We start from the raw sequence: 26,778 nt of genomic DNA, 5'->3' as shown, positions 1-26,778 counted from the left end.
CAACAATTTTTAAAAACTGTTTTAACATCTTTTCTTTTTTACTTATTTTTTGCTAGGCGAGCAAATTGTGAATGACTATACCCATAAAGTAGTTGTTAAAGAAGATGGCACCCAATCACTGATTATTGTCCCTGCAGCACCCAGTGATTCTGGGGAATGGACTGTGGTTGCCCAAAACAGGGCAGGCAGATCTTCAATTTCAGTGATTTTAACTGTGGAAGGTATTTGCTCTTAAAATAAAAATGAAATTACCTTAGCACTTGGATTATAAACAGGTATTTCAGTCCTATTCACTCTAAATCATGACCTTTCTCTTTCAGCTGTGGAACATCAGGTAAAACCAGTGTTTGTGGAAAAATTGAAAAATATCAACGTAAAGGAAGGTTCCCGACTTGAAATGAAAGTCAGAGCTACGGGTAACCCCAACCCTGACATTGTATGGTTGAAAAACAGTGACATCATTGTACCTCATAAATATCCAAAAATCAGGTAAGTTTGCTTCAGAATAATAAAAGTAAGCTCTTTATACAAATCCAATAACCAAGGAAGCAACAACTACTTCTATATTGATTTTTTTCCCCCACTTTTTATAGAATTGAAGGAACCAAGGGAGAAGCTGCCCTTAAAATCGATTCTACTGTCAGCCAAGATTCTGCCTGGTATACTGCAACTGCTATTAATAAGGCTGGCCGAGACACTACAAGATGCAAAGTAAATGTTGAAGTTGAGTTTGCAGAGCCTGAACCAGAAAGAAAATTAATCATCCCAAGAGGGACATATAGAGCGAAGGAGATCGCAGCCCCAGAACTGGAGCCCCTCCATTTGCGATATGGTCAAGAACAATGGGAAGAGGGTGACCTCTATGACAAAGAGAAACAACAGAAACCATTTTTCAAGAAAAAACTCACTTCCTTACGACTCAAGCGCTTTGGGCCTGCCCACTTTGAATGCAGGCTAACACCAATTGGTGACCCAACGATGGTGGTGGAATGGCTCCATGATGGAAAGCCACTTGAAGCAGCCAACAGGCTCCGTATGATCAATGAATTTGGGTATTGCAGCCTTGATTATGGAGTTGCATATAATAGAGACAGTGGTGTCATTACTTGCAGAGCTACTAACAAATATGGAACAGATCACACATCTGCTACTCTTATTGTTAAAGATGAGAAAAGTCTTGTGGAAGAATCTCAATTGCCTGAGGGCAGGAAAGGCTTACAGAAAATTGAAGAATTAGAGAGGATGGCTCATGAAGGTGCACTTACAGGTGTAACAACAGATCAAAAAGAGAAGCAAAAGCCAGATATTGTCCTGTTCCCAGAGCCAGTAAGAGTACTTGAAGGGGAGACTGCTAGATTCCGTTGCCGAGTAACAGGTTACCCTCAGCCCAAAGTCAACTGGTACCTCAACGGACAGCTCATCCGCAAAAGCAAAAGGTTCAGAGTTCGCTATGATGGCATTCATTATCTGGACATCGTGGACTGCAAATCATATGATACAGGTGAAGTCAAAGTCACTGCAGAAAATCCTGAAGGTGTGATAGAGCATAAAGTGAAACTTGAGATCCAACAGAGGGAAGATTTTAGGTCTGTCCTTAGGCGAGCCCCTGAACCAAAGCCCGAGTTTCATGTACATGAACCTGGAAAACTTCAGTTTGAAGTACAAAAAGTAGATAGACCTGTTGACACCACCGAAGCCAAGGAAGTTGTGAAGTTGAAAAGGGCTGAAAGAATTACCCATGAAAAAGTGTCTGAAGAGTCAGAAGAGCTGCGCAGTAAATTCAAGCGCAGAACAGAGGAGGGATATTACGAAGCCATTACTGCTGTGGAGCTCAAGTCTCGAAAGAAGGATGAATCCTATGAAGAGCTCCTAAGGAAGACAAAAGAGGAACTGCTCCACTGGACCAAAGAGTTAACTGAAGAGGAGAAGAAAGCCCTTGCCGAGGAAGGCAAAATCACTATTCCAACTTTTAAACCCGATAAAATTGAACTAAGTCCTAGTATGGAGGCTCCTAAAATCTTTGAAAGAATCCAAAGCCAAACAGTGGGCCAAGGATCTGATGCACATTTCCGGGTCAGAGTTGTGGGAAAACCAGACCCTGAGTGTGAATGGTACAAAAATGGTGTCAAAATCGAGCGCTCTGACCGAATCTACTGGTACTGGCCCGAAGACAATGTTTGTGAACTGGTCATAAGAGATGTGACTGCTGAGGACTCTGCCAGCATCATGGTCAAAGCCATCAATATAGCTGGGGAAACCTCAAGCCATGCATTCTTACTTGTCCAAGGTAATTTGAATTTTTTTCATTTGATGGATCTATTTATCCACGAATATCCTGGAGTGTATTTTTTTAAATTTTCTTTTTCCATTATTCAAATTGTGAATTTAATTTAATATAATGTTTTTTTTTTTTCTTTTTCTTGTAGCCAAGCAATTGATCACTTTCACACAGGAATTACAAGATGTTGTTGCTAAGGAAAAAGACACCATGGCAACCTTTGAATGTGAAACTTCAGAGCCATTTGTTAAAGTGAAATGGTATAAAGATGGTGTGGAGGTTCATAAGGGAAATAAATATAGGATGCACTCTGACAGGAAAGTTCACTTCCTCTCCGTACTGACAATCGACCCATCTGATGCTGAAGACTATAGCTGTGTACTGGTGGAAGATGAAAATGTAAAAACAACGGCTAAACTTATTGTCGAAGGTAGTAAATCATGATTTCATTGTTTACTTAAGTTTTAAAGTCACCCTGAGTGTGTGATAAAATTAGCTATGCAATTTTCCTTTCATAAAAAGAATTATTTGGGGATTGGATCTAAGCTCCATAGCAAGAATCATGAATTTATACTACTAATTAAGAGTGTCAACAATTTGGGTATTTAAAAAGCAAGGTTATTTAGATGTCTTATAAAATTTTTTATTAAGATATTCTGTGCTTTAAAGAAATCATTTAAAAATTAAAATAACTCCTTTTTATTGAAAATTTATTTCTCAGTCCATCAGTAGGTAGACATTAAGAATATTCCTGAGGGTATGGGGGAGATAAGAGTTATAGAAGGAATTTTCTCTACAACTCTCCAGAGAAATTAACTTCTCCTTATCTTATGCCTCAGGTGCGGTTGTTGAATTTGTGAAAGAACTTGAAGACATAGAAGTTCCAGAATCCTTTTCAGGAGAGTTAGAGTGCATTATAACCCCAGAAAATATAGAAGGCAAATGGTATCACAATGACGTGGAGCTTAAATCCAATGGGAAATACACAATTACATCTCGCCGTGGACGTCAGAACCTCACAGTCAAGGATGTGACCAAAGAGGACCAAGGAGAATACAGCTTTGTTGTCGATGGAAAAAAGACAACCTGTAAACTAAAGATGAAACGTAAGCCTTCCCATTCCTATTGGCCTGCAGTGAGCATCATTATGGTTTATTGATACAAATGATCATAATATTCTTTTCCTCCCTATATTTTACAGCCCGCCCCATTGCTATCCTACAAGGCCTTAGTGATCAAAAAGTCTGTGAGGGTGACATTGTTCAGCTCGAAGTTAAAGTCTCCTTAGAGAATGTGGAAGGCGTCTGGATGAAAGATGGCCAAGAAGTGCAGCCCAGTGACAGGGTTCTCATTGTGATAGACAAACAGTCACACATGCTGCTCATTGAAGACATGACCAAGGAGGATGCTGGGAATTACTCCTTCACCATTCCAGCCCTTGGACTGTCAACCAGTGGGCGCGTCTCTGTCTATAGTGAGTGCAACTTCCATAGTTTTATGTGTACATTGTCAAGTGAGGTAGGGAACTTTAATGAGCAGGCATTTAAAACAAAATTCATATTCATCAATCTTTTATTTGTGTGTGTGTGTTGTTTTGCAGGTGTTGATATAATAACACCTCTAAAGGATGTGAATGTGATTGAGGGTACCAAGGCTGTGCTCGAATGTAAAGTTTCAGTCCCTGATGTGACTTCTGTTAAATGGTACTTAAGTGATGAACAAATCAAGCCTGATGATCGAGTACACGCCATTGTCAAGGGCACTAAGCAGCGACTAGTGATTAACCGAACCCATGCTTCAGATGAAGGACCTTACAAGCTGATGGTTGGCAGAGTTGAGACCAGCTGTGATCTCTCTGTAGAAAGTAAGAATTCTTGCATTTAACTAATCATTATTTTAAGCATCCTGCTTTCCCAGTGTAATAATAACCAAGTGATTATTTTATTTTTTCCCCAGAAATTAAAATTATCAGAGGTCTTCGTGACCTTACCTGTACAGAAACCCAAAATGTGGTCCTTGAGGTTGAGCTGTCCCACTCAGGAATTGATGTCTTGTGGAATTTTAAGGGCAAGGAAATCAAACCCAGTTCTAAATATAAAATTGAAGCTCATGGAAAAATATATAAGTTGACAGTTCTAAATATGATGAAAGATGATGAAGGAGAATATACATTTTATGCTGGAGAAAATATGACATCTGGAAAACTTACTGTGGCAGGTTGGTACATTAATCATTTAACCTAAGTTCTTAGGTAGGGCAGTTGTATTAATTTAAGAAATTGTTGCCCATTACCTCCCATCAGCTTCCCACTTCTACGCCTCTGTTTATGCTGCTCTTGAAGCCAACAGTACTCTCAACACTGTGCCCACCGGCCTAAATTCCAAATTTCCTTCCAGTCAGACCTGGAATGCCATGTTCTCTGTGTAGCCTTCCTTAATCTCCCGAATTGTATGGGATTTAATGTTTCAACCTTAGGATCACTTTATGTGTGTCTCTTTCATGGCTCTTATCATATACTTTTTATAGTCCCCATTTCTTCTTCCTATCCAGGGTATAAGCTCCCAAAATCTGGAACTGCTTCTTTCTCTTCTTCATGTACTCAAATATACTGCACGTGATAGAGGATCAATAAATGTTTGTTGAACTGAGCTTTATTTAAACTCTCTGACTCTAAAGAAGTATTTCTTTTTTATCACTCTTGTTTCTTTAACCTTTGTAACATTTGTTCCCTTTATACTTTTTTATGAACCCAATGAATATTTTTAAAATATAAATCAGTGTATCTATGTATCTCTTTCTTATGACACGAGGTAGACTATTCTCATTCAGCAGAAATCCCTATCTTTAAAATGAAGAATCAAAAGTGTAAACCAATTATCAAGAAAAAACTAGAAGTTATCGTTAATTTGTTTGGCTTATTGCAATTTAAGTATTGAGGAGTTGGGATATGACATTGAAATTAAATTGTGCTGTCCATGACATCTGGTACATAAGCAAGTGGTATGGGACTGGTGTATCTTATTTGGTATGAACTTTTCATGGTTCATACTTTATTATGTTATAAGATTTCCTCAGACACTTAACCGTGAAAAAACTTCTGAAAATAAAGTTTCAGATCCTGCACTTTGATACGTTGAATATAAATTACATGTTTTTAAATATGTGAAAACAAGAAAAAACTATAAGCTCCTATGTGATTTTGCCCAACATATTTTAAGTATCTACCATGGACCAGACACTGCTGGAAACTCAGGACACAGAAATGAATAAGGCATGATATTTTTTCTTGAGGAATTCACAATTTAGAGAGCGTCAGATACAGCAGCAACTAACTTGCTGAAGGAGTAATTATTTCTGCCAGTGGATGATTGTGCTGGAGGCAATGGGGGAAAAACTTCATAGAAGAGATGACATTTGTCAAAACAGTGATTTTTAGTGTATAGGAATCCCTAATCTTAAAGAAACATTAATGATTTGGACATTTTGTTTAACAAATTTTTTTCCAATCAAATATCAGACATATTTCCAGGAAGTCATCCTTAGAAGACTAAGTGGAATGTTTTTGAAGAAGAAGGAATTGAGTTAGAGGCCAGCCATATGATATGCTGCACATTATGTTTCTCAGAATTCTGTATTAACTTGACAGTTGCTTTTCCTTTGCAAAACCTTCCTGATTCCAGTATTTTCCCTGGTTATCAGTCACGCATGCAGTACTTAAAATAAAGGGTTTCTGTGATACCTTCTGGATATGTTTAAAAATAATTTTAGTAGACATTTCATGATGTTCAAAATTATGTTTTCAAGTTTGATATCTTATATTTAATTGTGCAAAGATTTATTTATTGTACAAATATTTTTAAAGGACTCACCCTTGTACTTCTCTTGTTCCAAAGGGGGTGCCATCTCCAAGCCGCTCACAGATCAGACTGTAGCTGAATCCCAGGAAGCTGTATTTGAATGTGAGGTTGCCAACCCAGATTCCGAAGGTGAATGGTTAAAGGATGGCAAACACCTACCGCTGAGTAAAAACATCAGAAGTGAGTCTGATGGCCACAAAAGGAGACTTATCATTGCTGCCACCAAATTAGATGACATTGGAGAATATACCTACAAGGTGGCCACCTCCAAAACATCTGCCAAACTCAAAGTTGAAGGTCAGTGATATAATAACAGATATATCAATTTCAAATCATATTACATTCTTGATAGTTATTATTTTAAAGGTCAAATGGTATAACCATTTTGGATGCCATAAATCTGTATTTCATAAAATCATTATAAACTCTTTATAATTTTATTTATTTATTTTTCCCCCAAAGCCCCAGTAGGTAGTTGTATGTCATAGTTGCACATCCTTCTAGTTGCTGTATGTGGGACACGGCCTCAGCATGGCCAGAGAAGCGGTGCGTCAGTGCGCGCAGGGGATCCGAACCCGGGCTGCCAGCAGCGGAGTGCGCGCACTTAACCACTAAACCACAGGGCTGGCCCATTATAAACTCTTTAAATGTTCTTTCTGAGCCATATACCACAATGTGCAAAACTGCTTATAAGATGTGTTTATGTGAAGAAGCCATCGTATCTTAAGTTCCAGCTCTGTGGAACAGCTAAATTAGATGCTCTCATTTTCCTTTCCTTTTTTACTCTTCTGCAATAAATCTATTAAGTTATTAGGATACAGCTATGCAAACTTCATCCTATTCAACTATAGAAAAATCATTACACAATGTACATTTCAAACTGAATCTCAGATTTTTCTAAATAATCTCAAGGTGTCATTTAAACAGAGATGCTGCATAACTGCAAAATTTTTGATAGCCATTCTTTTGCAAGATGACCAGGTAATAATCTTATTCAGGACTTCTTTTACTTGATGATATCATCTTTATTTTCTAAACCAATCATAAATTTGTCTTCAGCTGTGAAAATTAAGAAGACTCTGAAGAACCTCACAGTGACAGAGACGCAGGACGCTGTTTTCACTGTCACGCTTACACACCCTAACGTAAAAGGTGTCCAGTGGATCAGAAATGGGGTTGTGCTGGAATCCAATGACAAGTATGATATCTCAGTTAAAGGAACAACCTACTCTCTGAGAATTAAAAACTGTGCTGTTTCGGATGAATCTGTTTATGGCTTCAAGCTTGGAAGGCTAGGAGCCAGTGCCAGACTGCATGTTGAGAGTAAGTTGACTTAAAAACATTGTACAAGTAGCCAATTCACGGTTACCATTAAGTTAACCCTATCACTGAATTGCTTCAACTTTCCCCATTAGCTGTCAAGATCATTAAAAAGCCAAGGGATGTGACCGCCTTGGAAAATGCCACCGTTGCCTTTGAAGTTAGTGTTTCCCATGACACAGTTCCAGTAAAATGGTTCCACAAGAATGTGGAGATTAAGCCGAGTGACAAACACAGACTGGTCTCGGAAAGGAAGGTCCACAAGTTGATGCTGCAGCATATTTCCCCCTCGGATGCTGGGGAATATACAGCTGTGGTGGGACAACTGGAGTGCAAAGCTAAGCTGTTTGTGGAGAGTAAGTATTAGGCGGCTCCTACGGCATTTCCCTAGATGATCCCCGTGTGTTCGTTTGGTTGTTTGATTCATCTATTTTTTTTAACAAAATATATTAACTGATGTACTCTGTGATTTTCCCAAGCATTACATATTACAAAAACCATGAAAAGCATCGAAGTGCCTGAGACCAAAACTGCCTCCTTTGAGTGCGAGGTGTCCCATTTCAATGTCCCTTCCATGTGGCTGAAGAATGGTGTGGAGATTGAGATGAGTGAAAAGTTCAAGATAGTTGTGCAGGGAAAACTCCACCAGCTAATCATCATGAACACCAGCACAGAGGACGCAGCAGAATACACGTTTGTCTGTGGCAATGACCAAGTCAGCGCCACCTTGAAAGTGACCCGTAAGTAAAAAAAAAACAAAAAAATTATATAGAATATCCAGTAGACTCCTTGTTATACCATATCCTACACATTTCCTTCCTGACCACTTAGTCCACTGAAAAATCCTTGATTGAAAGGTCTACTGTGTGTTCGCACTGGGTTAGGCACTAGCATTCTCTGCCTGGATAAAATTATCTGAATAGAGAAGCATTGACAGGCTACCTATAAAGATGCTCCAGTGTCTATTGCGTGCTCCTTCTGCTCCTCTATCACTTGACATTGTCCTGTAGAGGAGTTCCTGGAAGGTATCATAGCTGTAATCATCTTAACAGACATACTAAAAACATCCCAAGTTTTCATTCTGAGCCTTTTATGACCCACATCATGTTGACATAAAATCTCCTTGGGTGTCTTTCCTTCTTCTTTTGCAGCAATCATGATTACATCCATGCTGAAGGACATCAATGCTGAAGAAAAAGACACCATTACCTTTGAGGTGACAGTGAACTATGAAGGCATCTCTTACAAATGGTTAAAGAATGGTGTGGAAATCAAATCCACTGACAGGTGCCAGATGAGAACCAAAAAGTTCACACACTCACTGAACATCAGGAATGTTCACTTTGGGGATGCTGCTGAGTACACCTTTGTAGCTGGAAAAGCTACGTCGACAGCCACCCTTTATGTGGAAGGTACGGCTTCATAAATGTTATATCCATAAAAATATCAAACAATCTATATAAAATGTTAACCAGTGCATCAATTGATGAAGGGATGAATAAAATGTGGTACATCCATGCAATGTAATATTATTCAGAAATAAAAAGGAAGTACTGATACATGCTACAACACGGATCAACCTTGAAAACTTTATACTAAGTGAAAGAAAACAGTCACAAAAGATCAAATATTGTATGATTTATAGAAAATGTTCAGAATACACACATCTATAGAGATGTAGATTGGTGCCTAAGTCTGAGGGGAGACGATGGGAAGCGTTTGAGGGATGATGGCTAAGGGGTTTATGGTTTCTTTCTGGGGTAATAAGAATGTTCTAAAATTGATTGTGGTGATGGTTGCACAACTCTGAATATACTGCAAGCCACTGAATTGTATACTTTAAATGGGTGAATTGTATAGTATGTGAATTATACCTTAATAAAACTGTTTAAAAAGGTTAACTTTTTTACATGCTGTTTTCCAGCTCGTCATATAGAATTTAGGAAACACATTAAGGACATTAAGGTTCTCGAGAAGAAGAGAGCCATGTTTGAATGTGAAGTTTCTGAACCTGACATCACTGTACAGTGGATGAAAGATGGCCAAGAATTGCAGATTGTGGACAGGTCGGTTGTTTTGTCTTGCTACATTCCAGTAATTTCCAATTTCCTTCACGTCATCATACATTAAACTTCAATTTCCATTTCATCCGTAGAATAAAGATACAGAAGGAGAAATACGTCCACCGCCTTCTGATCCCATCCACCCGGATGTCCGATGCTGGCCAGTACACAGTGGTGGCAGGAGGCAGCATGTCCACAGCTAACCTCTTTGTAGAGGGCAGAGATGTTCGCATCCGAAGTATTAAAAAGGAGGTTCAGGTATTGTCTACATATTGAATTTTTGAAGAAATCACTAGTCCGTAATCCATAGATTTATGTTTTAATTTTTGACTTTTAAATTTTCTGAGCACAGTCTTCTAAAGAATTGTCAGCTGATCCTTACTGGCTTAGATTCTTATGCTGATATCAATTTAGTCAGAGTTTCCCCTCACTTAGGGAGTGTGTCCATAGCAGCTGTCCAAATACTTCGATTGAAGTAGCTGTAGAAACTTCACTGTCTGATAATTGGCTACTTGCCAAGCAGCGCCGACCAGAAAAGAACTAAAATTTAAATCGTGATGTTCACTCATCAACCAGAATTAAGAGAATTTAGAACAAAGTAGCGTTTTCTCAGAAGCTTCTGTTATGGAGAGGCAGGTATGTAGGGACTTGGCAGGGAGCACTTCCTCTGAGGTCCCAGAGGAAGACCAGCTTAAGCAAAGCTGGATTCCTAGCAAGGATGCTGAGCAAATATCTTGGCTTTTTACTGCATGTGTAGAGCTTGTCCTCATGGGTACCAATCTTCCCACGTGATATAATGGAGTAATATGTTAAGAGAAATATCATTTGGGTTCAGTTTCATCATATTGCTCATCCCAGGAGAACCAGGCACTACAGGCCTTAGGCCATAGTGGAAAAGCCTTCAATGAGCACTCAGACAACCTGGATATGCCTTCCAATCTTTATTATCTAATTCTGAACCTTCATTTCATCCCTTTTAAAATAGTTTCTACCTAGCCCACAAGGTTATTGTTCCTATCACATGAAATCAAATTGAATAGTAACTTAAAAGAGCTTTGTAAATAATAAAAAGCCCACAGATGTAAAGTGTCGTTATTTCTCTTGTTATTAAGTAAGCAAACATTAAAGGATGAAATAATTGCCTCTTTGGGGCAGCCCCCTTCCTCAGTGCAGGTGTAAGCATGATTCTTCACAAAAGAAGTTTGGGCACCATTTGTCCAAGGATGGGCCAGAAAAATTAGAATGTGCTATAACCAGTCAACTAATTATATCATAATGTATAGATTTTGCATTGTTCTTGAAATGAGCAGTTTCAGAAACAGGTTAACTGAAAGGAAACATAGGCTTCAATTTTCTTTTTATGTCGCTCCATCAAAAGGTTATTGAGAAACAACGTGCTGTCGTTGAGTTTGAGGTCAATGAAGACGATGTTGATGCCCACTGGTATAAAGATGGCATTGAAATCAATTTCCAAATCCAAGAACGACACCAGTATGTGGTGGAGAGAAGAATCCACCGGATGTTTATCTCTGAGACCAGGCACAGTGATGCCGGTGAATACACCTTTGTGGCAGGAAGGAACAGGAGTTCTGTTACTCTCTATGTCAATGGTAAGTAGAGATGTTAACATATTGTGTGGGTCCATCTGGAATAATTCTCCCCTTTAAGTTACTAAAATTCCAGTAGTTCCTGGGCAATTTCTAAAGAACCCAGGGTACTCATATGGTGGCAGCTACATTCATTTTCACATTATACCTATGGAAAAGGGACAGCAGCTGGTAAAAGGACTGGTAAGAAGTCATTTCTAGAAAGCACTTGATGACTAGATCCTTATTTAGTTGGTCAACACTATTGAACATCCACTGTGTGTCAATTATAATAGATGTTAAATGGGTTTCTAGACATAGAATTCAGCTGTTCTAGTTCTCTGCCCTGGCCCTAACTGCTTAAGTACTAGTAGCACTACAAGCAATAGACGCATTTCCAGCCTCTAGTATGTAGCGCCTGAGAGAACCCAAAGGTCCTCTTTGAGACCACAGAGGGGCACAGGTGATGTGGAACTAGTTTCTCTCTGCTCCAACCCCAGGACCAGGGGCTCTTACTTTAGAGGGGGTTTCCACATGTTACCAAGTCCTCAGAGGAGTGCCATTAAATCATCCGCTTTCCTCATTAGAAACCTTAGAGCTGGATTTGAGGCTGACCTAGATCTGAGACTCACCTAGTACGTAGAGAAAATGGAACCTCCAACCCTACCCTCATCTTGAGTTGTATCTGTCTGAACAAATACCCCTGAGGCAGATGAAGGAACACTATGAGTAATCTCAAGGTTCATAAAAATGAACCACATTGCCAACATTCCCTTGGTCCCTAGAAAACTAAGCGATCACGATATCCAGTTATTATTATTTCTACATTAGTGGTGGAGAAGCTGACGCACAGAAAAGTAAAGGTCTTTTCTACGGCGGTGTCAGAAAGCAGCCTCATAGAAGTCATTTCTCCCCATTTCCGGGGTCTGTGAACTACCCAGTTCTCCTCACTCATCCTAACACTGAGAATATCCTTTAATTAGTGTAACAGGACAGCTAATTTTAAAAAAATCTCCTTAATTGCATTTAACTAGATCTGAAATAACATTCATCCATTTTTTCATTACTGATCGCACTTTGCTGCCACCAGTATAAAAAGAAATGACTATGACATATACACACATACTTGCAAAACGAACAGACCTGAATGGCACGAGCCACCTCACCATGCGATTTGCCCAAATGACTTTTAACGATAGGTAGCACGTGGAAGTTGTTCTAGAATTCTTTAGGGTACTGTCCGTTGCTACACCCCCACCAGATCCCACCCAGGAACAGGGGTAATCACGTTACGTTGAGAAACTCAGTACCCTCTGACAAAATATCAAAAGTATCTTTCTAAAGTTATTCCCTCTACTTGGACAAAATTCCAAATGTTCTCCCTTTTAGCACAAAGAATGTTCTGATATTCTGAGGCAAGTGAAAATATCACAATTACAAAGTTTCATTTCTGGGCTTGTAACCACCTGGCAACAAATGAATATAGAGCTGGGCGTGTTCCCCCGTGTTGTCACGTCACGCTTTTTCACGGGCTGTTTGTTTCCACTTACTCCCAGCTCCGGAACCACCCCAAATTCTGCAGGAGCTCCAGCCTATTACTGTGCAATCTGGCAAGCCTGCCCGCTTCTGTGCTGTGATATCCGGCAGACCACAGCCCAAAATTTCCTGGTACAAGGAAGAGCAGCTGCTTTCCACTGGCTTCAAATGCAAATTTCTTCACGATGGGCAAGAGTACACGCTTTTGCTAATCGAAGCCTTCCCAGAGGACGCGGCTGTCTACACCTGTGAAGCCAAGAATGACTATGGAGTTGCCACAACCTCAGCTTCACTCTCAGTGGAAGGTAGAAATAAATGCCTTGCTACTTCTCAGCTTAAAATAAAACTAAGAAACCAGCCTTTGCATCCTCCCAGTGCATTGAGAAATACAATTTGGAGCTCAGGAAAGTAGATTGCTACCCAACTTTGAAACTTTGAAACTTTGAAAGTACTCCGCTGTGAGATAAATTAAGATCAATTGGCATGCTCCGTTCTATGAGGTCTGTATGGTGACTTAATCGTGACAAATCTTGTGGTCCCTTTCTTTAGTTCCAGAAGTTGTGTCTCCTGATCAGGAAATGCCTGTTTATCCTCCTGCCATTGTCACCCCACTTCAGGACACCGTCACTTCTGAGGCACAGCCAGCCCGTTTTCAATGCAGAGTTTCTGGAACAGGTAAGTTTACAAGCAAGGGTATCATTGCTAATATTTACAAAGAATGATGTGAGGAAAAAGTTTTCCCACCTTTTCCTCCATCACAAGCATCTCTCTTGCGTAATTTGAAGCTTAATGGGATTCTTGCAGAAGACTCACGTGAATTATTGAATTAAGAATTAGATCGGTGTTTTCCACTACTGGACTATACACCTAAAAATGGTTAAGGTGGTACATTTTATGTTATCTGTTTTCTAACAATAAAAAAAAGAATTAGATGAGTGTTTTCTAACATTTTAAACTTCAAAAAATGTCATGTTCCCTATATGATTGTAGTTGCACTTTTGTTATCTCTTGAAAAAATATGACAAAACTACAGTTATTATTAGATTAATTATAATAGCATCTACATCTGTTTTAAAAGAAGAGTCTATTTATATGTAAGACATTATTCAGTCTTTGGACAATGCTTGGCTTGTGTGAAAAAGTGTATTTCTTCAGAGGACAGTATCTGTAGTGGTCAAAAGTAGGGGTTTTGTGGTCAGAAAGGTTGGATTTGAATCTTGGCTCCACTGTGTGACTTTAGGCAAATATGTGATTTCTCTGATTCTCTTTCCTTCATGAGCAAAGTGAGGATAATATTGCATTCAATCCTAGAACGTACATTTCATGTGGGCAGGGTTTCTATCTTAGTGCCTAGAACCTGGTGCCTGAAAAGCAGTAGCTACTAGAAGGTAAGCTTCATGAGAGCAAGGGTGGATCCTTGTCCTAGAATAGCTCCCTACCTAGTAGATACTCAATAACTAATTGTTGATTGGACAAATTAACGATTGTTAAATGACTGATACCAATCACTAAAGACTATTATCAGGATTATATCAGAAAACTTGTCAGTACATAGCATAGTGCCCATCGTATAATAATCCCTCCGTCAGTTAGCTGTTATGATTTTTAATTGGGGCATGCTTACAAAACACCACCGGCCCCTCCCCCCACCCCAGGAGTCTGGCCTTGGCAGAATGAGCCATTTTAAGCCAATTATGATTATAGATTGACCTCAGATAGGGACAAGATAAATCAACTTTATCCCAAATGAAAATCACTCCCTCATTTTCTTGGCTTTTGTATACCACTACCAAAAGGAGATTCTCAAAGTTTGGGCACCTCGCAGCACTCCTAACAAGTTTTATTGTTTTGTTTATTATGCTTCTCTCATTAGTTTATGATCCACTCACTACATTGCCAAAAGCCATTTTCCTAAACAAGTTAGTATTTCAGTTGGGTTTCTATGACCTAATGATTTTCTCCTCTGGGATAGAGATGCTGATCTAGAAACCAAATGGACCTGTTTGATTTTATGAGCATAATTAAAGGACATAATGTATGTAAAGCACCTATAGGCATGGCTGGCAAGTGACTGATGCTCAATACATTAATTTTATTATAGCCACAGTGAGGAATTAGATAAGCATGAAAGTTTGGTATTAGGTGACCAATGTGGACAAATACCATAGACTTTGTGACTTCAAAGAGTAGTGTTTGAGAAACACTATCAAGAAATGAGGAATAATTTGATAAAGTCCTACTAATACAATAAAGAAAAATGCATTTTAATATCAAATTCACTAAAGCCACACATTGAATTTTTAGAGGAAATTTTTCAAATAAATTTGCATATATATGGATCATCCAAAGTAGTAGGGGTCTTAACTATATTTGTATAATGTTTATTTTATAAATATTATAATTTTGCCTTTAAGGAGTTACAAAAATACATTTGACATTTGAAGCCCTCCGCAAGACTCCAATTAGGGTAGAAAGAGAAAGAGAAAAATATCTCTCTTTTCTATATGACTGATGTCTTTAAATGTTTGAATGGTCTTTGTAAATTCATGAGATCATTAACTCGGTGTGTGTGGTAATATTTATACAAACATAGAGGTTTTAGCACCTTCCTGTAAACATATTTTCTATATGGCAGAAATTAAATTCATTAAATAAAATGCCCTTTCAAAAGCTTACCCAATCACATAGTTTCATGCCCCAAGGACTGAAAATATTTACACAACTTCCTCTGCCCAGGTATTGCCTCAAGAAAGTAAGCGCAGTGTAAACCAATGTGACCTCAATAAAAGAAAAAAGAAAAAAAAGAGAAAGTTCGTGCAGCCCTGCCTTCTACAAATTGGAAAAAATTATGAGTCTTCAGAATCCCTAGTTGCATGTTTTGGGAAACGCAATACTTTCTGAAGCATGGAACGTGGCCCTGAGCAATCTGGTGGTACTTTTATAACAGTGAAAATATTGTCTGTTGAAGGTCTCTGGTGCCACCTACTGGTAGAAGAGCAATTTGAAAAGTAGAATTTTAAACCGTGTATATAGCTAGCTTCCTGCTAGTGCTTATACTACAGGCAATGAGTCAGTATCATTTGGAAGCTTACAGAGTGACAGGTAGCTAAATGAGATGATAAATAATTAATCTAGCAACGATAGATGTCCATCATTCATTTAAGCTTCTATTCAATTTCATTCTACCAGCATTCACTGTCTTCCTGCTATTGAAACATTACAATAGGTGCCAGGGATGCCAAAACCTGGCTCTTGCCTCGATGGAGCTCAATGGGTAGGTGAGGAGACACATGCACAACTAGATCCCAAGGCTGTGAGTGCTGTAACAGCCCACGTACTCAATGCTCTGTCTGAGGAGCAAGATGTGAGGACTGGGCATTAAAGAGTCAGTAGCATCATTGAGCACAGTGGTGTTCCAGACAGAGAACAACATTTACAAAGTCATAAAAGCTTGCAAGAACACTTCATGTGCTGGAAACCACAAGTGGTTTGAGTATGATTGGAAAGTGATGTAATGAGTGCATGAGAAGGCCAGGGCCAGATACTAAAGTGTTTGGTATTCTATGCTTAGGATTTTAGATTTTATCTTGTTTACACCGAGGAGCCACTGAAGGATTTTTAAGTTCCCGGTAACATGATTATGTTTGCTTTTTAGAAACAATACTGTGATAGTGAAAGGAGGAATGGAGTTAGAAAACAAGATTTAGGGACCAAATACAATGGAGTGGCATGAGGTGGTTTCATAGAAGCCACGAGAGGCCAATGACCAACACAGATAGTGGCAGCCCAGCCAGAAGCACCAAGTCCATTACCAAGAGAGGTCTCACCTTTTAGCTCATTTATTGTTGGCAATTCATGCCTGTCCTGGTGCCTCATTCAGTTCACCAAAGGAAGAAGTTGTCAGTAGGAACAAGCAGAGAACCTCATAAGGGGGCATACCAAATTCTTCATCCTTCCATTTTCATTGGTGATCGAACAAGCAAACTAAATAGTTGTAGGATGATTGTTAAATTCTATGTGATGGTGTTACCTACTATTTCACATGGCCTGTCTTTTGGCATGTTGTTGAAGGCCCTGCTGATCCCTTCCATGATGCTAGACATTCTTGCTTTAATGACTGACTTGTGCCAGTGGTTTATAAGGTCTTTTCACGTGCGTATGTCATTTAATTCACATAGCAATTTTATGCAATGAATAGCCCGTAAATTATTATGCATCTCATTTTAGAAGTGAGAATACTGGTCCAGAGAGATCAAATGATGTGTCTAAGGTCACACAGCTGGTAAATTTTAGTGTCAGGATTCCATTTTCTACCATACCTTGCTACCTAAGGAAGTGAAAAGATTTATTCCTTTAAAAGGAGAACCTGTAGTTTATAAACAACTGCCATCATGGGAAAGAAGGGAATCTTCATAGACCAATATTCGCACTAAATGCAAACAAATGCTAGATGATTGAACTATTAGAAGGTCCCCATGGATGGGACTGAGACAAGGAAGTGGTATAGTGACTGTACTCCAAAAACAAGATGGCTTTGATTTTGGCTTTTAAAACAAGTAACTAAATTTAAATCCAGCCTTGACTTTATAGGGTTTTTGTTTTAACAGAAGCATAATATTTTTAAAAGTGCCCATCACCTTAAACTATAACATCATAATAAGGTTATTTTATCCTTGCTTTTGGGTTTTTATTTTCTATCATTTTAAGCTGGTTCAAATCCTTGTCCGGAAATAGCTAGTTTTGTTATTATTTATAATTGCTGCTACTTTGAAGAAAGCCAAATATATCTCAGATGCCCAGATTCCATGACTCTTTCTTTCAATTTAAAAAATTATTTTCTGCTGTGCTGGGGCCTTTCTATGTTTGCTCATTGGTACAAAAAAATAGAAACTTTTTTCTTTAGCCTGCAGGGTGTCTATTTTAGACTTTGTGGAATGTTGATCTTCTCAGCTCTCTTTCTGATTGATCTTTCTGCACACTAGAAGTGCAGATTTTTCTCACTTCCTGTCCCAGTAGACAACCACAGTCCCAGATCAAATCTTCATGATGACTGTTTCTCAGGACTATCTTTTTCTCAAGGTCACTGAATATGTCAAAACCTTGTCCCTGTTCCCACAGCATGACATGCAAATGGTTAAAAAGAATATAACTAAAATTGTAACATTTCAAATATTACAACCAGTCTATAAGCTGGATTTTTCTAGAATTGTTTCCTTTTTAAAGGTGAAAAAAAGTCGTGCAAGAGCAGATGTGGCATGCCCCCCAAAAATATAATGTTATTAAGATAAATATGAAATGTAGTCACCAGTATAATCAGTACTGTGTTTGCAGGTAAATTTAAAATATCCATTTGTTTTTGTAATTTAAATATCCTTTTTCTTTTGTGATACAGATCTAAAAGTGTCGTGGTACAGCAAAGACAAGAAAATCAAGCCATCTCGATTCTTTAGAATGACTCAGTTTGAAGACACTTACCAACTGGAAATTGCTGAAGCTTATCCAGAAGATGAAGGAACTTACACTTTTGTTGCTAGTAATGCCATGGGTCAAGTATCAAGCACAGCCAACTTGAGTCTGGAAGGTAGAGTAAAACAATTAAGAGCCACGTTTAAATCTAGAGCTAATCTCACAATGTCAGTAACAATCACTAAAGAGTTCACGTAAATCATTGTTGGTCCTACCATTCTCTTTTAATGCAACTAGTTGTTTCCATGTTATCTGCCATCTTCTCACTTTGCATTTACCCCTTCTCATTATGAATCGCAAGCCATCAAATTTTATTTTGCCCTGCTCTGTCTCCATAACGTTTTGTAATGGGTTGCTCTCATCACCAGCTTTCACGCTTCCTGATCAGCATGTATCAGAATGGGGCGATATATGCTTAAAGAAATAGCTCGAGTTGTTTTCTTATTTGACTAGGATGAAAATCAAAAAAATTTTTTCTTAAATCTAAGAGTGTTACTATCACCCCATTGTGTTGGCACAGTTCTGATTTCACAGAAGCTACAGTGGACAATTTGAAGTCTGTACGACCTGGATTATTCACCGTCATTCAACCACTGAGGGTTGAAGGGCTCAATCTTCTGTTACTTGGGGCTCTTAAATTGCAATCAGAAACACTTCCTCGGTAGCGGGCGGGGGGCACTTTGATTCAAAAGGTGATAATATTTTTATACAGTCGTACTAGTTAGTCTATGTAGTATTAAGTATATACAAATACCTAAGGATTTAGGGAAACTTCTGCTTTTTTCCTTAATTTTAAATACTTGCTATAATAACTAGATTTTTTTTAATAATCAATTTAAAGTGGTTTACAAAATAAGAAAGCTGGTTTTACAACCAGAGGGAAAAAAATAAAAACAGAAAACAATAACACTTAAACCAAATTGTGTACTCCACTACTGCCTTCATGAACAATATAGTGAAGTTTGTTGGACTATGTATGTCTCAGTTTATCTGGAAAATGGAAGTGAATGTGTGTGACTTCGAATCAATGGTGGCATACATTGACAAAGCACTAGGATTGGACTGGATTCTAGTCCACCACTGAAATTTGCGACAGATGTGTAGACAATTCCAAATGAGTTCTGGTTTCAGTGCAGGGTAAGACATTAAAGTTGGCATGCTTCTTTTCAGGATTTAGCAAACTTGAAGAAGTGACATCAAACTCCCAATGGCATGTCTCTTCATCAGTTTCACTTAAGAAGGAGTCTTTTGGCCAAAAGCCCATCTTCATCCAGCCTCTATCAAGCCTCAGGGTGCACAGCGGGGAGACAGTCAGATTTCATGCAAGGGTTTCTGGAATTCCCAAGCCAGAAATCCAGTGGTTTCATAACCAGCAGCCAATTCTACCAACAAAAGATGTAGTGTTCCACTTTGAGGAGTCCACAGGCATGGCTTTAATGCTTATAGTTGATGCTTACTCAGAGCATGCTGGGCAGTACTCTTGCAAAGCAGCCAATAGTGCTGGGGAAGCCACTTGTGCAGCTGCACTCACAGTGACTCCGAAAGGTAAAGCCCATCTTGCTTCAAAGACTTTGATTTGCTGCATACCCTCTACTCCCACTGTTACTAACGAGAGTCTCTGCTGTTTGTCTCATTGCATATTGTGGTCAGTCCGTGATTTACTAATAAAGTAACACCCAACAAGTCCCCCTAAGTCCTCAATTCCAGGTTAACCTATGTACTTTAAACCTCACTGATGTATGTGTTCTGTGCGTTACATTAGTGATTATTTTGTTAGGCATCAACTTTGCTTGACATTTTTACTTTTCTAAACAGCGTCTCAGCATTGCATCGTTAATGACCTATTTGCTGTGTGTTGTTTATAAAGTGTATGGTGGAGGGAGGACAAATGGTATCCCAAATAGAGTCAGCAAAAAAATTAAAAAAGAGAGAAAGAGACTATGGCACTCTGGATAGCTTCAATGACAACAGAAGGAAGGAACCAGATACTGTATGGCATCCGCGTGAGCCTTCATCATCCGTTCATCACTGCATCACTGGGAATGAATTTACTTTTGCGTGATCCTGACGTCCTAGAGCATACTGCATCTGGCATGCTGCTTCCAAGTGACAATGATGTCTTTCATCTTCATTTCCCATGCCATTTTATGTTACTAACCTAGCCAAGTGACAAAGCTTAGATCTTAACATTCTTTTCTTTTTCTTGTCACTTGATTATACAGTGCAAGCCCTAGCTAGGCAAAATTCTGGGAAAGATGTAAGAGAGTCCACCAAGTCCCAGGCAGTGACAGATTCCTTTTTCACAAAGCAAGAGAGCAAAATATCCCAAAATGAAATTGTCATTTCAAGGATCGTCATATGAATATGAAGTGCAGGTTTTTTTGTTTTTTGTGAGGAAGGTCAGCCCCTCAGCTAACACCTGATGCCAATCCTCCTCTTTTTTGCCGAGGAAGATTGGCCCTAAGCTAATATCCGTGCCCACCTTCCTCTACTTTATATGGGATGCTGCTACTGCATGGCTCGACAAGCAGTGCGTCCTGCGCACCCAGGATCCGAACCCTGGGCTGCCAGAGCGGAGCGCACACACTTAACCGCTTGCGCCAACCGACCGGCCCCTGAAGTGCAGGTTTTTGAAAGTGTGTCTCAAAGTTCCACCCACACAGCTGCAACTGTTCGAGATGTAGAGTTGCGCCGTACTGCATCCGTTTCACAAATTGCAGAAAGCACTGAGTTATCTGACAAATGTGCTGAAGAGGCAATGGGTGAGGCGCCAAAGATTCTCCTGCGTCTTCAGGACCTCTCTATAAAGTGCAGCGACTCTGCTCAATTCCTTTGTGTTTTAGAGGATGGATCTTCCAGTATGTAACTTGGACTCATGAAGGTGTAAAGATAGAGGAATCTGAGATAGTGAAGCAGTCACAAAATGGAAATATTCAGTTCCTTATCATATGCAATGTTCAGCTGGTAGACCAAGGATTATACAGCTGCGTTGTACATAATGAATATGGAGAGAAGATAACATCAGCAGTACTAAGTGTAGAAGGTGGTTGTTTGATCCTTAGCTACGACTTGCTTCATTTCATCCTCATCGCTTTATGCAGCTTTTCTGCCATGCAAATTGAGTCAATGAATATATTAATTAGAATATCTCTAAATTACCACTCTATTCATAAATGACTTATGAAAGTCATCCAAGTCATTGGCTAAACTTGTTAAGAACATTTAACTTCCCAGTCTAGATTCAAGGAAGTTTAACTTTTAAATCTAGGTTCAGGAAGTTAAGGTTTATTTCATTTGTGCTGCTTTTTCTAATATTTACCAAATGTGCTGCCTGGGAAGTGTACCAAAGATTAAGATGTAATTGTTCATCAAGGATTTGTTATTTATTATTGTGCCTGACACTGTGCTAAATTTAAATTTAAATGTTTTAATATTAGGAAGCTCAAAAATTTCACCTACCCTTTGTTTTTAGATCTGGAGGTTCTAGCTGTTTACAAGGAGGCTATGAAAAGAGAAATAATAGGACCAAAATAATTGCACTGAAAATAATAGGACCGAAATTAGTAGTCTAGATATTTCTCAACAAATGATGCTGCTTTTACAACCTCAGATCCTCCTGGAATTGTAGAATTATTTCATGGCAAGATCATTATTTCTGTTATTATTGTGCTCAATTCTCCTCTGTGTCTGGAAAGGCATGAATAAATTTGTTTGAGCAAAGTATAGCTTCTTCCTTTTATCCACGAACTTTCCTCTTAGATGCTAATGAAATGAGAAAATTATTCTTCAGATGCTAGAAGCCTCTGCTGTGTGTGTGCAGGCAAAGGAGCTTCACTGAGTCCTATAGAAGGAAGCTGGTGGGAGAAGTTCAGGCATCTCCAGGGATCTGTGGAGAGCTGTGGCCTCAGTTCTTCCCTGATCTGGCCATACTATTTTTGAGGATTTAGACATAAGCAGGGGGCAGTACAGTGCTAGGTACACAGCCATTTCTGCACTGAATTTTGAAACAGGCTCATTAATTCACTTAATGTATCTGCAATACTCACTTACCAAAAGGGGGCTTTTTCTTTCTTAATCTGACATTTTGTTCTACAGCTATTTCTGGTTATATTCCCATAGCCTATAAGGGGAATATCTCAAGAACTAAGGTCTAGTTATGCAAATTAGTTGGAAAATTCCACCGTCCAGAGAGTTAACCCTCAATTTCACCACAGTTGCTGGCTAGCACAGTAATCACACAGAGTGACTGTTTACCTGGAGGTGTTGTCTACACGTCATGTAGGTGACAACTGCGGCAGTTTCTACAGCAATATAATTGAGAATTGGCTGTGTCGTGGAGGTGGGAGAAATATAGGTCTTTCCACTTGCTTCGTAAAGAACCTAGTGCCGTAGTACAGTGCTTGAACATCATGTTCCCAGAGTGCATTTGAGCTGGAAATTTTTGTACCAGGATTTCCAGTTCACTCAGTTCCAATTGAATATTCTTCAACTATTCTTGGAGCATGAGCATTTTTTTCTTGGAAAGTCCAGACTGCCTTACTTGTACTTAAGAAAGTTAAAAGAGAAGCCAATGTTAAGTGTTTGTAGAGTGAAGGATCAGGCACAGCTATCTAATTCTCTAACATAAGGCCAGTCTTTATATGTTCGTCTTTTATTTTGGCCTAATAACTTTACATAGACTGCATAGTTATCCACTAAGATCAAGTAGGAATGTAAAACCCCGTAAATCTGTTTGAGTAGTGTTCTTATGTGCATAGTAAGCATAGATATATTGCATATAAATTTCAGGACTAACGCGCTGCTTTCCTTCTCGTCCTAATGACATTCCATCTTCTCTAAATTCAGCATGTGTTTTAGTCTTACAAACACAGCTCATTTATTCCTTTTCCTAACTTTATTCTTACCTAGCAAAAGAATCACAAACCAGAGTAGTTACAAAAATTACCCTTGGTTCAGACACTAAAAGTATTAACACACTCAAAGAGTCGCAAATTAAAACAACCCATGAAGTAAAGAGAGAATCGTCAAAGAAAACATCAAGTTTGTCATTAACTTCAGGCCAAAGACGGCAAGGAACTGAGAAGCCAGGGAACCAAGCAGACTGACAGAATGCCACAGGGACCGGAGAGTGAGACTGGTACCAGGGGCCCTGCCTTTCTCAAGAAGCTGCCTCAGAGATGATTGTGTCTAAAGGCTGTGCCTTTTCCTTATGTAATAAAAGCAATTTTGAGTTGAGGACTCTTTGTCTTGCTCCTTAATATGTAATTGGACTTTGTGTAGTTTAAAATATTAAAGATGGTTCAAATCAAAGGAGTATTTACTAGCAGAAAACGCATAATTTTGCAGGAAAAACTGAGAATGGCTCTCAACTAAAAAACTAGAAAATGCATGTTCCTTGTAAATGTGATTTCATCTCCTAGCAAGTGTTCAGTCAATAGGACTTTTCAAAAAATAGAATATTCCTTCAGATCGTGGATTGCTTTTCTGAATGCATGTAAAGGCATGGAGAATTATGGAACTAAAAGTGGAAATTTCATAGAGACCCTAAAATAAAAATGTTTTAAAATCTTTCTGTCAACATTGTCATGTACTGTATCAGCTCATTGATTTGTTTGGCATGGATTTTTTTAGTGCATTTGGAGGATATAGATTTCTATTATTATAATAAAGAGGAAATTGTAATTGTCTGAATCATGAATTGAGGCAGAAAGTATATGGAATTAATCATTAAAATCTCTTTATATATTTTTCCATTTTAGCCCATGAATCACTTTTGCACGAGAGGATTGAAGAACAGATTGAGATGGAGATGAGAGGTATTGTTTTACTGAAAGTGAGATTTAAGTAGAAATTCTGAAGGATTAATAGAATCCTTAAGCTGACTTTTTTCTTTTAGTATTATTGAGAAAAATGACATAGATATACAAATATATCTCTTAGAGTATATATTACTATGTCGCATGCCTGGTTTAGTATGCTGATGGTTACATGCATTTCACAGTAATTTGTTTTATGGTAATTTAAAATCTTGTATTTCACATTTATCAGCCATATTCAACTTCATGTTTGCAGCCATTTTCAAAAGCGTGTATGAGGAAAAGTTGTCATCTTAATGCATGAAATCATGAAGTAGAAGTTTGTTTTAAAAACACAGTGAATTAAATCGAACAATAGACAATAACCTAGCTGTCATTCTCAGTATGCAATGTCATGAATGAATTATGATTGAAATGCTACTTTATTTAGGATGTGTGAAAATGTTTCATTCCCATTCTGGTTTACACTTCATGCACATATCTCATTTTAACATTAATATGTCTCTTACACTGGCTTGCAGATAGCTGCCTTATGGATCCTCATTGCCTGCTTTTCTTTGCATAACATTGTGATTTTATGGCTGTATTAGTTCGAATAAACGCCTTCTCATTTTATCTTAGCTAATTATTTATGGTTATAGTTCTTGTATATATTTTTAAAATAGTTAATTCTCAAAAATATAATAATTTAATCTACAATCAAAAGGATCAGAAAGGGCGTTTATTCCACTCTCTGCAAGTCAGGTAAGATTTCCCTTTTCACCATCAAAAGAACAAAGTTTTCCTGCTCTCAAAACAAATATGCACAGGAACATGTTATTTTGAAATGCATTTTGCTTGTTCAAGAAGAAATTTCAACAGTTCGAAGAAAAGACCAGACAACGAACGATTTTCGTGTCAGAATCTTTTAAACAGAGCATGGTGTTGCGTTTATTCGAACAAATATGGTGAGTGAATTTTTTTATGGATTTGTGAGAATCTGTAGCATGCACTTTATTTCATTTTCTATTTTGCAATTTCATTTATTTTCAACTTTTTCAACTACTGCGGAAAATAGTAAAATGCTTTATAATTTAATTTTTTTTCAGAATTATTCTCTGAGGAAGAATCTGAACATTCAGAAAGAGATACACGTGATGCCTTTTCAGATTCTGAAGACGTAGACCACAGCTCCATGGCAGCTAAAAGATATGCGAGTAGAATATCATCTACAAGCTCCTGGCCCGAATATTTCAAGCCTTCTTTTACCAAAAAGCTCATGTTTAAATATGTTTTAGAGGGTGAACCTGTTGTTTTTATGTGTAAATTAATTGCCTGTCCAACTCCAGAAATGACTTGGTTTCATAACAATCGGCCTATCCCAACAGGTCTTCGAAGGGTCATAAAAACTGAGAGTGATTTACATCATCACTCTTCCAGCTTAGAGGTAAAAAGGGTCCAAGAGAGAGATTCTGGAAGTTATAGGTTATTAGCAATTAATAGTGAAGGATCTGCTGAATCAACTGCATCATTGCTTGTTATCCAGAAAGGACAAGATGAGAAATATTTAGAATTTCTGAAAAGGGCAGAACAGACACATGAAAATATAGAGGCTTTAGCTGAAAGGAGAGAAGATAGGATAAAGGTTGACCTGAGGTTTACTGGCTCTCCCTTTAACAAAACACAAGAGTTGGAACAAAAGGGAATGGTGCGAACTATACACTTTAAGACAGTAAGTCCAAGCAAGAAAACTGATTTTATGTATGATGAAGAATGTTTAGAAGGTAAATCTGACATAAGAGGATGGCTTAATGTAGGTGAAAGTTTCCTGGATGAGGAGACCAAAATGAAGCTGCAACGTTTACGGCAGGCTAGAAAAATGTTAATGGAGAAAAAGAAACTCTCTCTTTTAGATGTGTCATCTGAAATAAGCTCAAGAACTTTGAGAAGTGAAATTAGTGATAAAGATATTCTATTCTCCAGAGAGGAAATAAAAAGCGAGTCTACATCTGATCTAGCTGAAAGTAGGGATAAAGTAGATAATTCAGCTGAGGGTATTGTCCAAAATCCATATGTACTTCCTGATCAAGTGGATCAAAATGTAGAATTTGGAGAACTTCCCACAAGCCTTCAAACTACTGTTGATGAAGAAATTCTCCAGACTGAAATAAGAATGAGCCCAGAGGCATTTCCAAGAGAAAGTCTACCAAAAGACCATTTATATGCTAGGACTCTAGTAAAGGAGAATACCCAAACAACAGGGCAACTTGAAGAAATTGTGACCATATCTGAAATTGAAGAGTCCTCTAAATATATAACTAATGTAAATAAGAACGAGGAAATATATGAGACTCCCAAAAAGGTGTCTCAAGTTATTATGCCCTATGCCAGTGAATCTTTTGGTACACTTATAAATATTAAAGAAAATGAGGAAATAGATAGTGAGAGAGTAAGAAAAGATGATTTGAGAGAATTACAACCCTCTACTTCCACAAAAGTTGATGAATTCAAAACTGAACAGGAAGAAAAAGACACAAGATTTTTTGAAAGTTCTTTCCAAAAACATTCACAACGTTGCCCACCTTCATTTCTTCAAGAAATTGAATCTCAAGAAATTTATGAAGGTGACAGTTGTAAATTTGTATGTCATTTTCAAGGATATCCTCAACCCATAGTGACATGGTATAATAATGATATACCAATCCCACATAATCGAGGCTTTATTACTCATACCTTGGAAAACTATTCAACATTAACTTTTTCTTCTGTTCTTCCTCAAAATGAAGGTACTATTACCTGTGTGCTGTTTAACCAATATGGAACAGTAAAAACAACTGGTATACTTAAAGTGAAAACGAAACATAGGCATAGTGTTGA

The 26,778-nt window shown here is 38.2% G+C and overlaps 1 protein-coding gene across 1 annotated transcript in view; it reads left to right on the top strand.

Annotated features, from left to right (window-relative positions):
* Positions 1 to 26,778, top strand: part of TTN (titin) — a 271,163-nt gene that overhangs the window by 29,008 nt on the left and 215,377 nt on the right. The window contains exons 26-45 of the mRNA XM_058549338.1: positions 57 to 221; positions 321 to 489; positions 594 to 2,287; positions 2,427 to 2,708; positions 3,118 to 3,384; positions 3,480 to 3,752; positions 3,879 to 4,142; positions 4,235 to 4,495; positions 6,172 to 6,432; positions 7,195 to 7,458; positions 7,551 to 7,811; positions 7,935 to 8,195; positions 8,607 to 8,867; positions 9,380 to 9,521; positions 9,611 to 9,776; positions 10,897 to 11,128; positions 12,661 to 12,945; positions 13,190 to 13,315; positions 18,033 to 18,221; positions 23,866 to 23,922. Of these exons, the coding sequence (XP_058405321.1) occupies positions 57 to 221; positions 321 to 489; positions 594 to 2,287; positions 2,427 to 2,708; positions 3,118 to 3,384; positions 3,480 to 3,752; positions 3,879 to 4,142; positions 4,235 to 4,495; positions 6,172 to 6,432; positions 7,195 to 7,458; positions 7,551 to 7,811; positions 7,935 to 8,195; positions 8,607 to 8,867; positions 9,380 to 9,521; positions 9,611 to 9,776; positions 10,897 to 11,128; positions 12,661 to 12,945; positions 13,190 to 13,315; positions 18,033 to 18,221; positions 23,866 to 23,922 (5,880 nt within the window). The remainder of the gene's footprint in view (positions 1 to 56; positions 222 to 320; positions 490 to 593; positions 2,288 to 2,426; positions 2,709 to 3,117; positions 3,385 to 3,479; positions 3,753 to 3,878; positions 4,143 to 4,234; positions 4,496 to 6,171; positions 6,433 to 7,194; positions 7,459 to 7,550; positions 7,812 to 7,934; positions 8,196 to 8,606; positions 8,868 to 9,379; positions 9,522 to 9,610; positions 9,777 to 10,896; positions 11,129 to 12,660; positions 12,946 to 13,189; positions 13,316 to 18,032; positions 18,222 to 23,865; positions 23,923 to 26,778) is intronic.

The sequence above is a fragment of the Diceros bicornis genome, chromosome 10, assembly GCF_020826845.1.
Source record: "Diceros bicornis minor isolate mBicDic1 chromosome 10, mDicBic1.mat.cur, whole genome shotgun sequence".
Taxonomy (NCBI): domain Eukaryota; kingdom Metazoa; phylum Chordata; class Mammalia; order Perissodactyla; family Rhinocerotidae; genus Diceros; species Diceros bicornis.
This window is presented reverse-complemented; position numbering and strand designations above follow the sequence as displayed.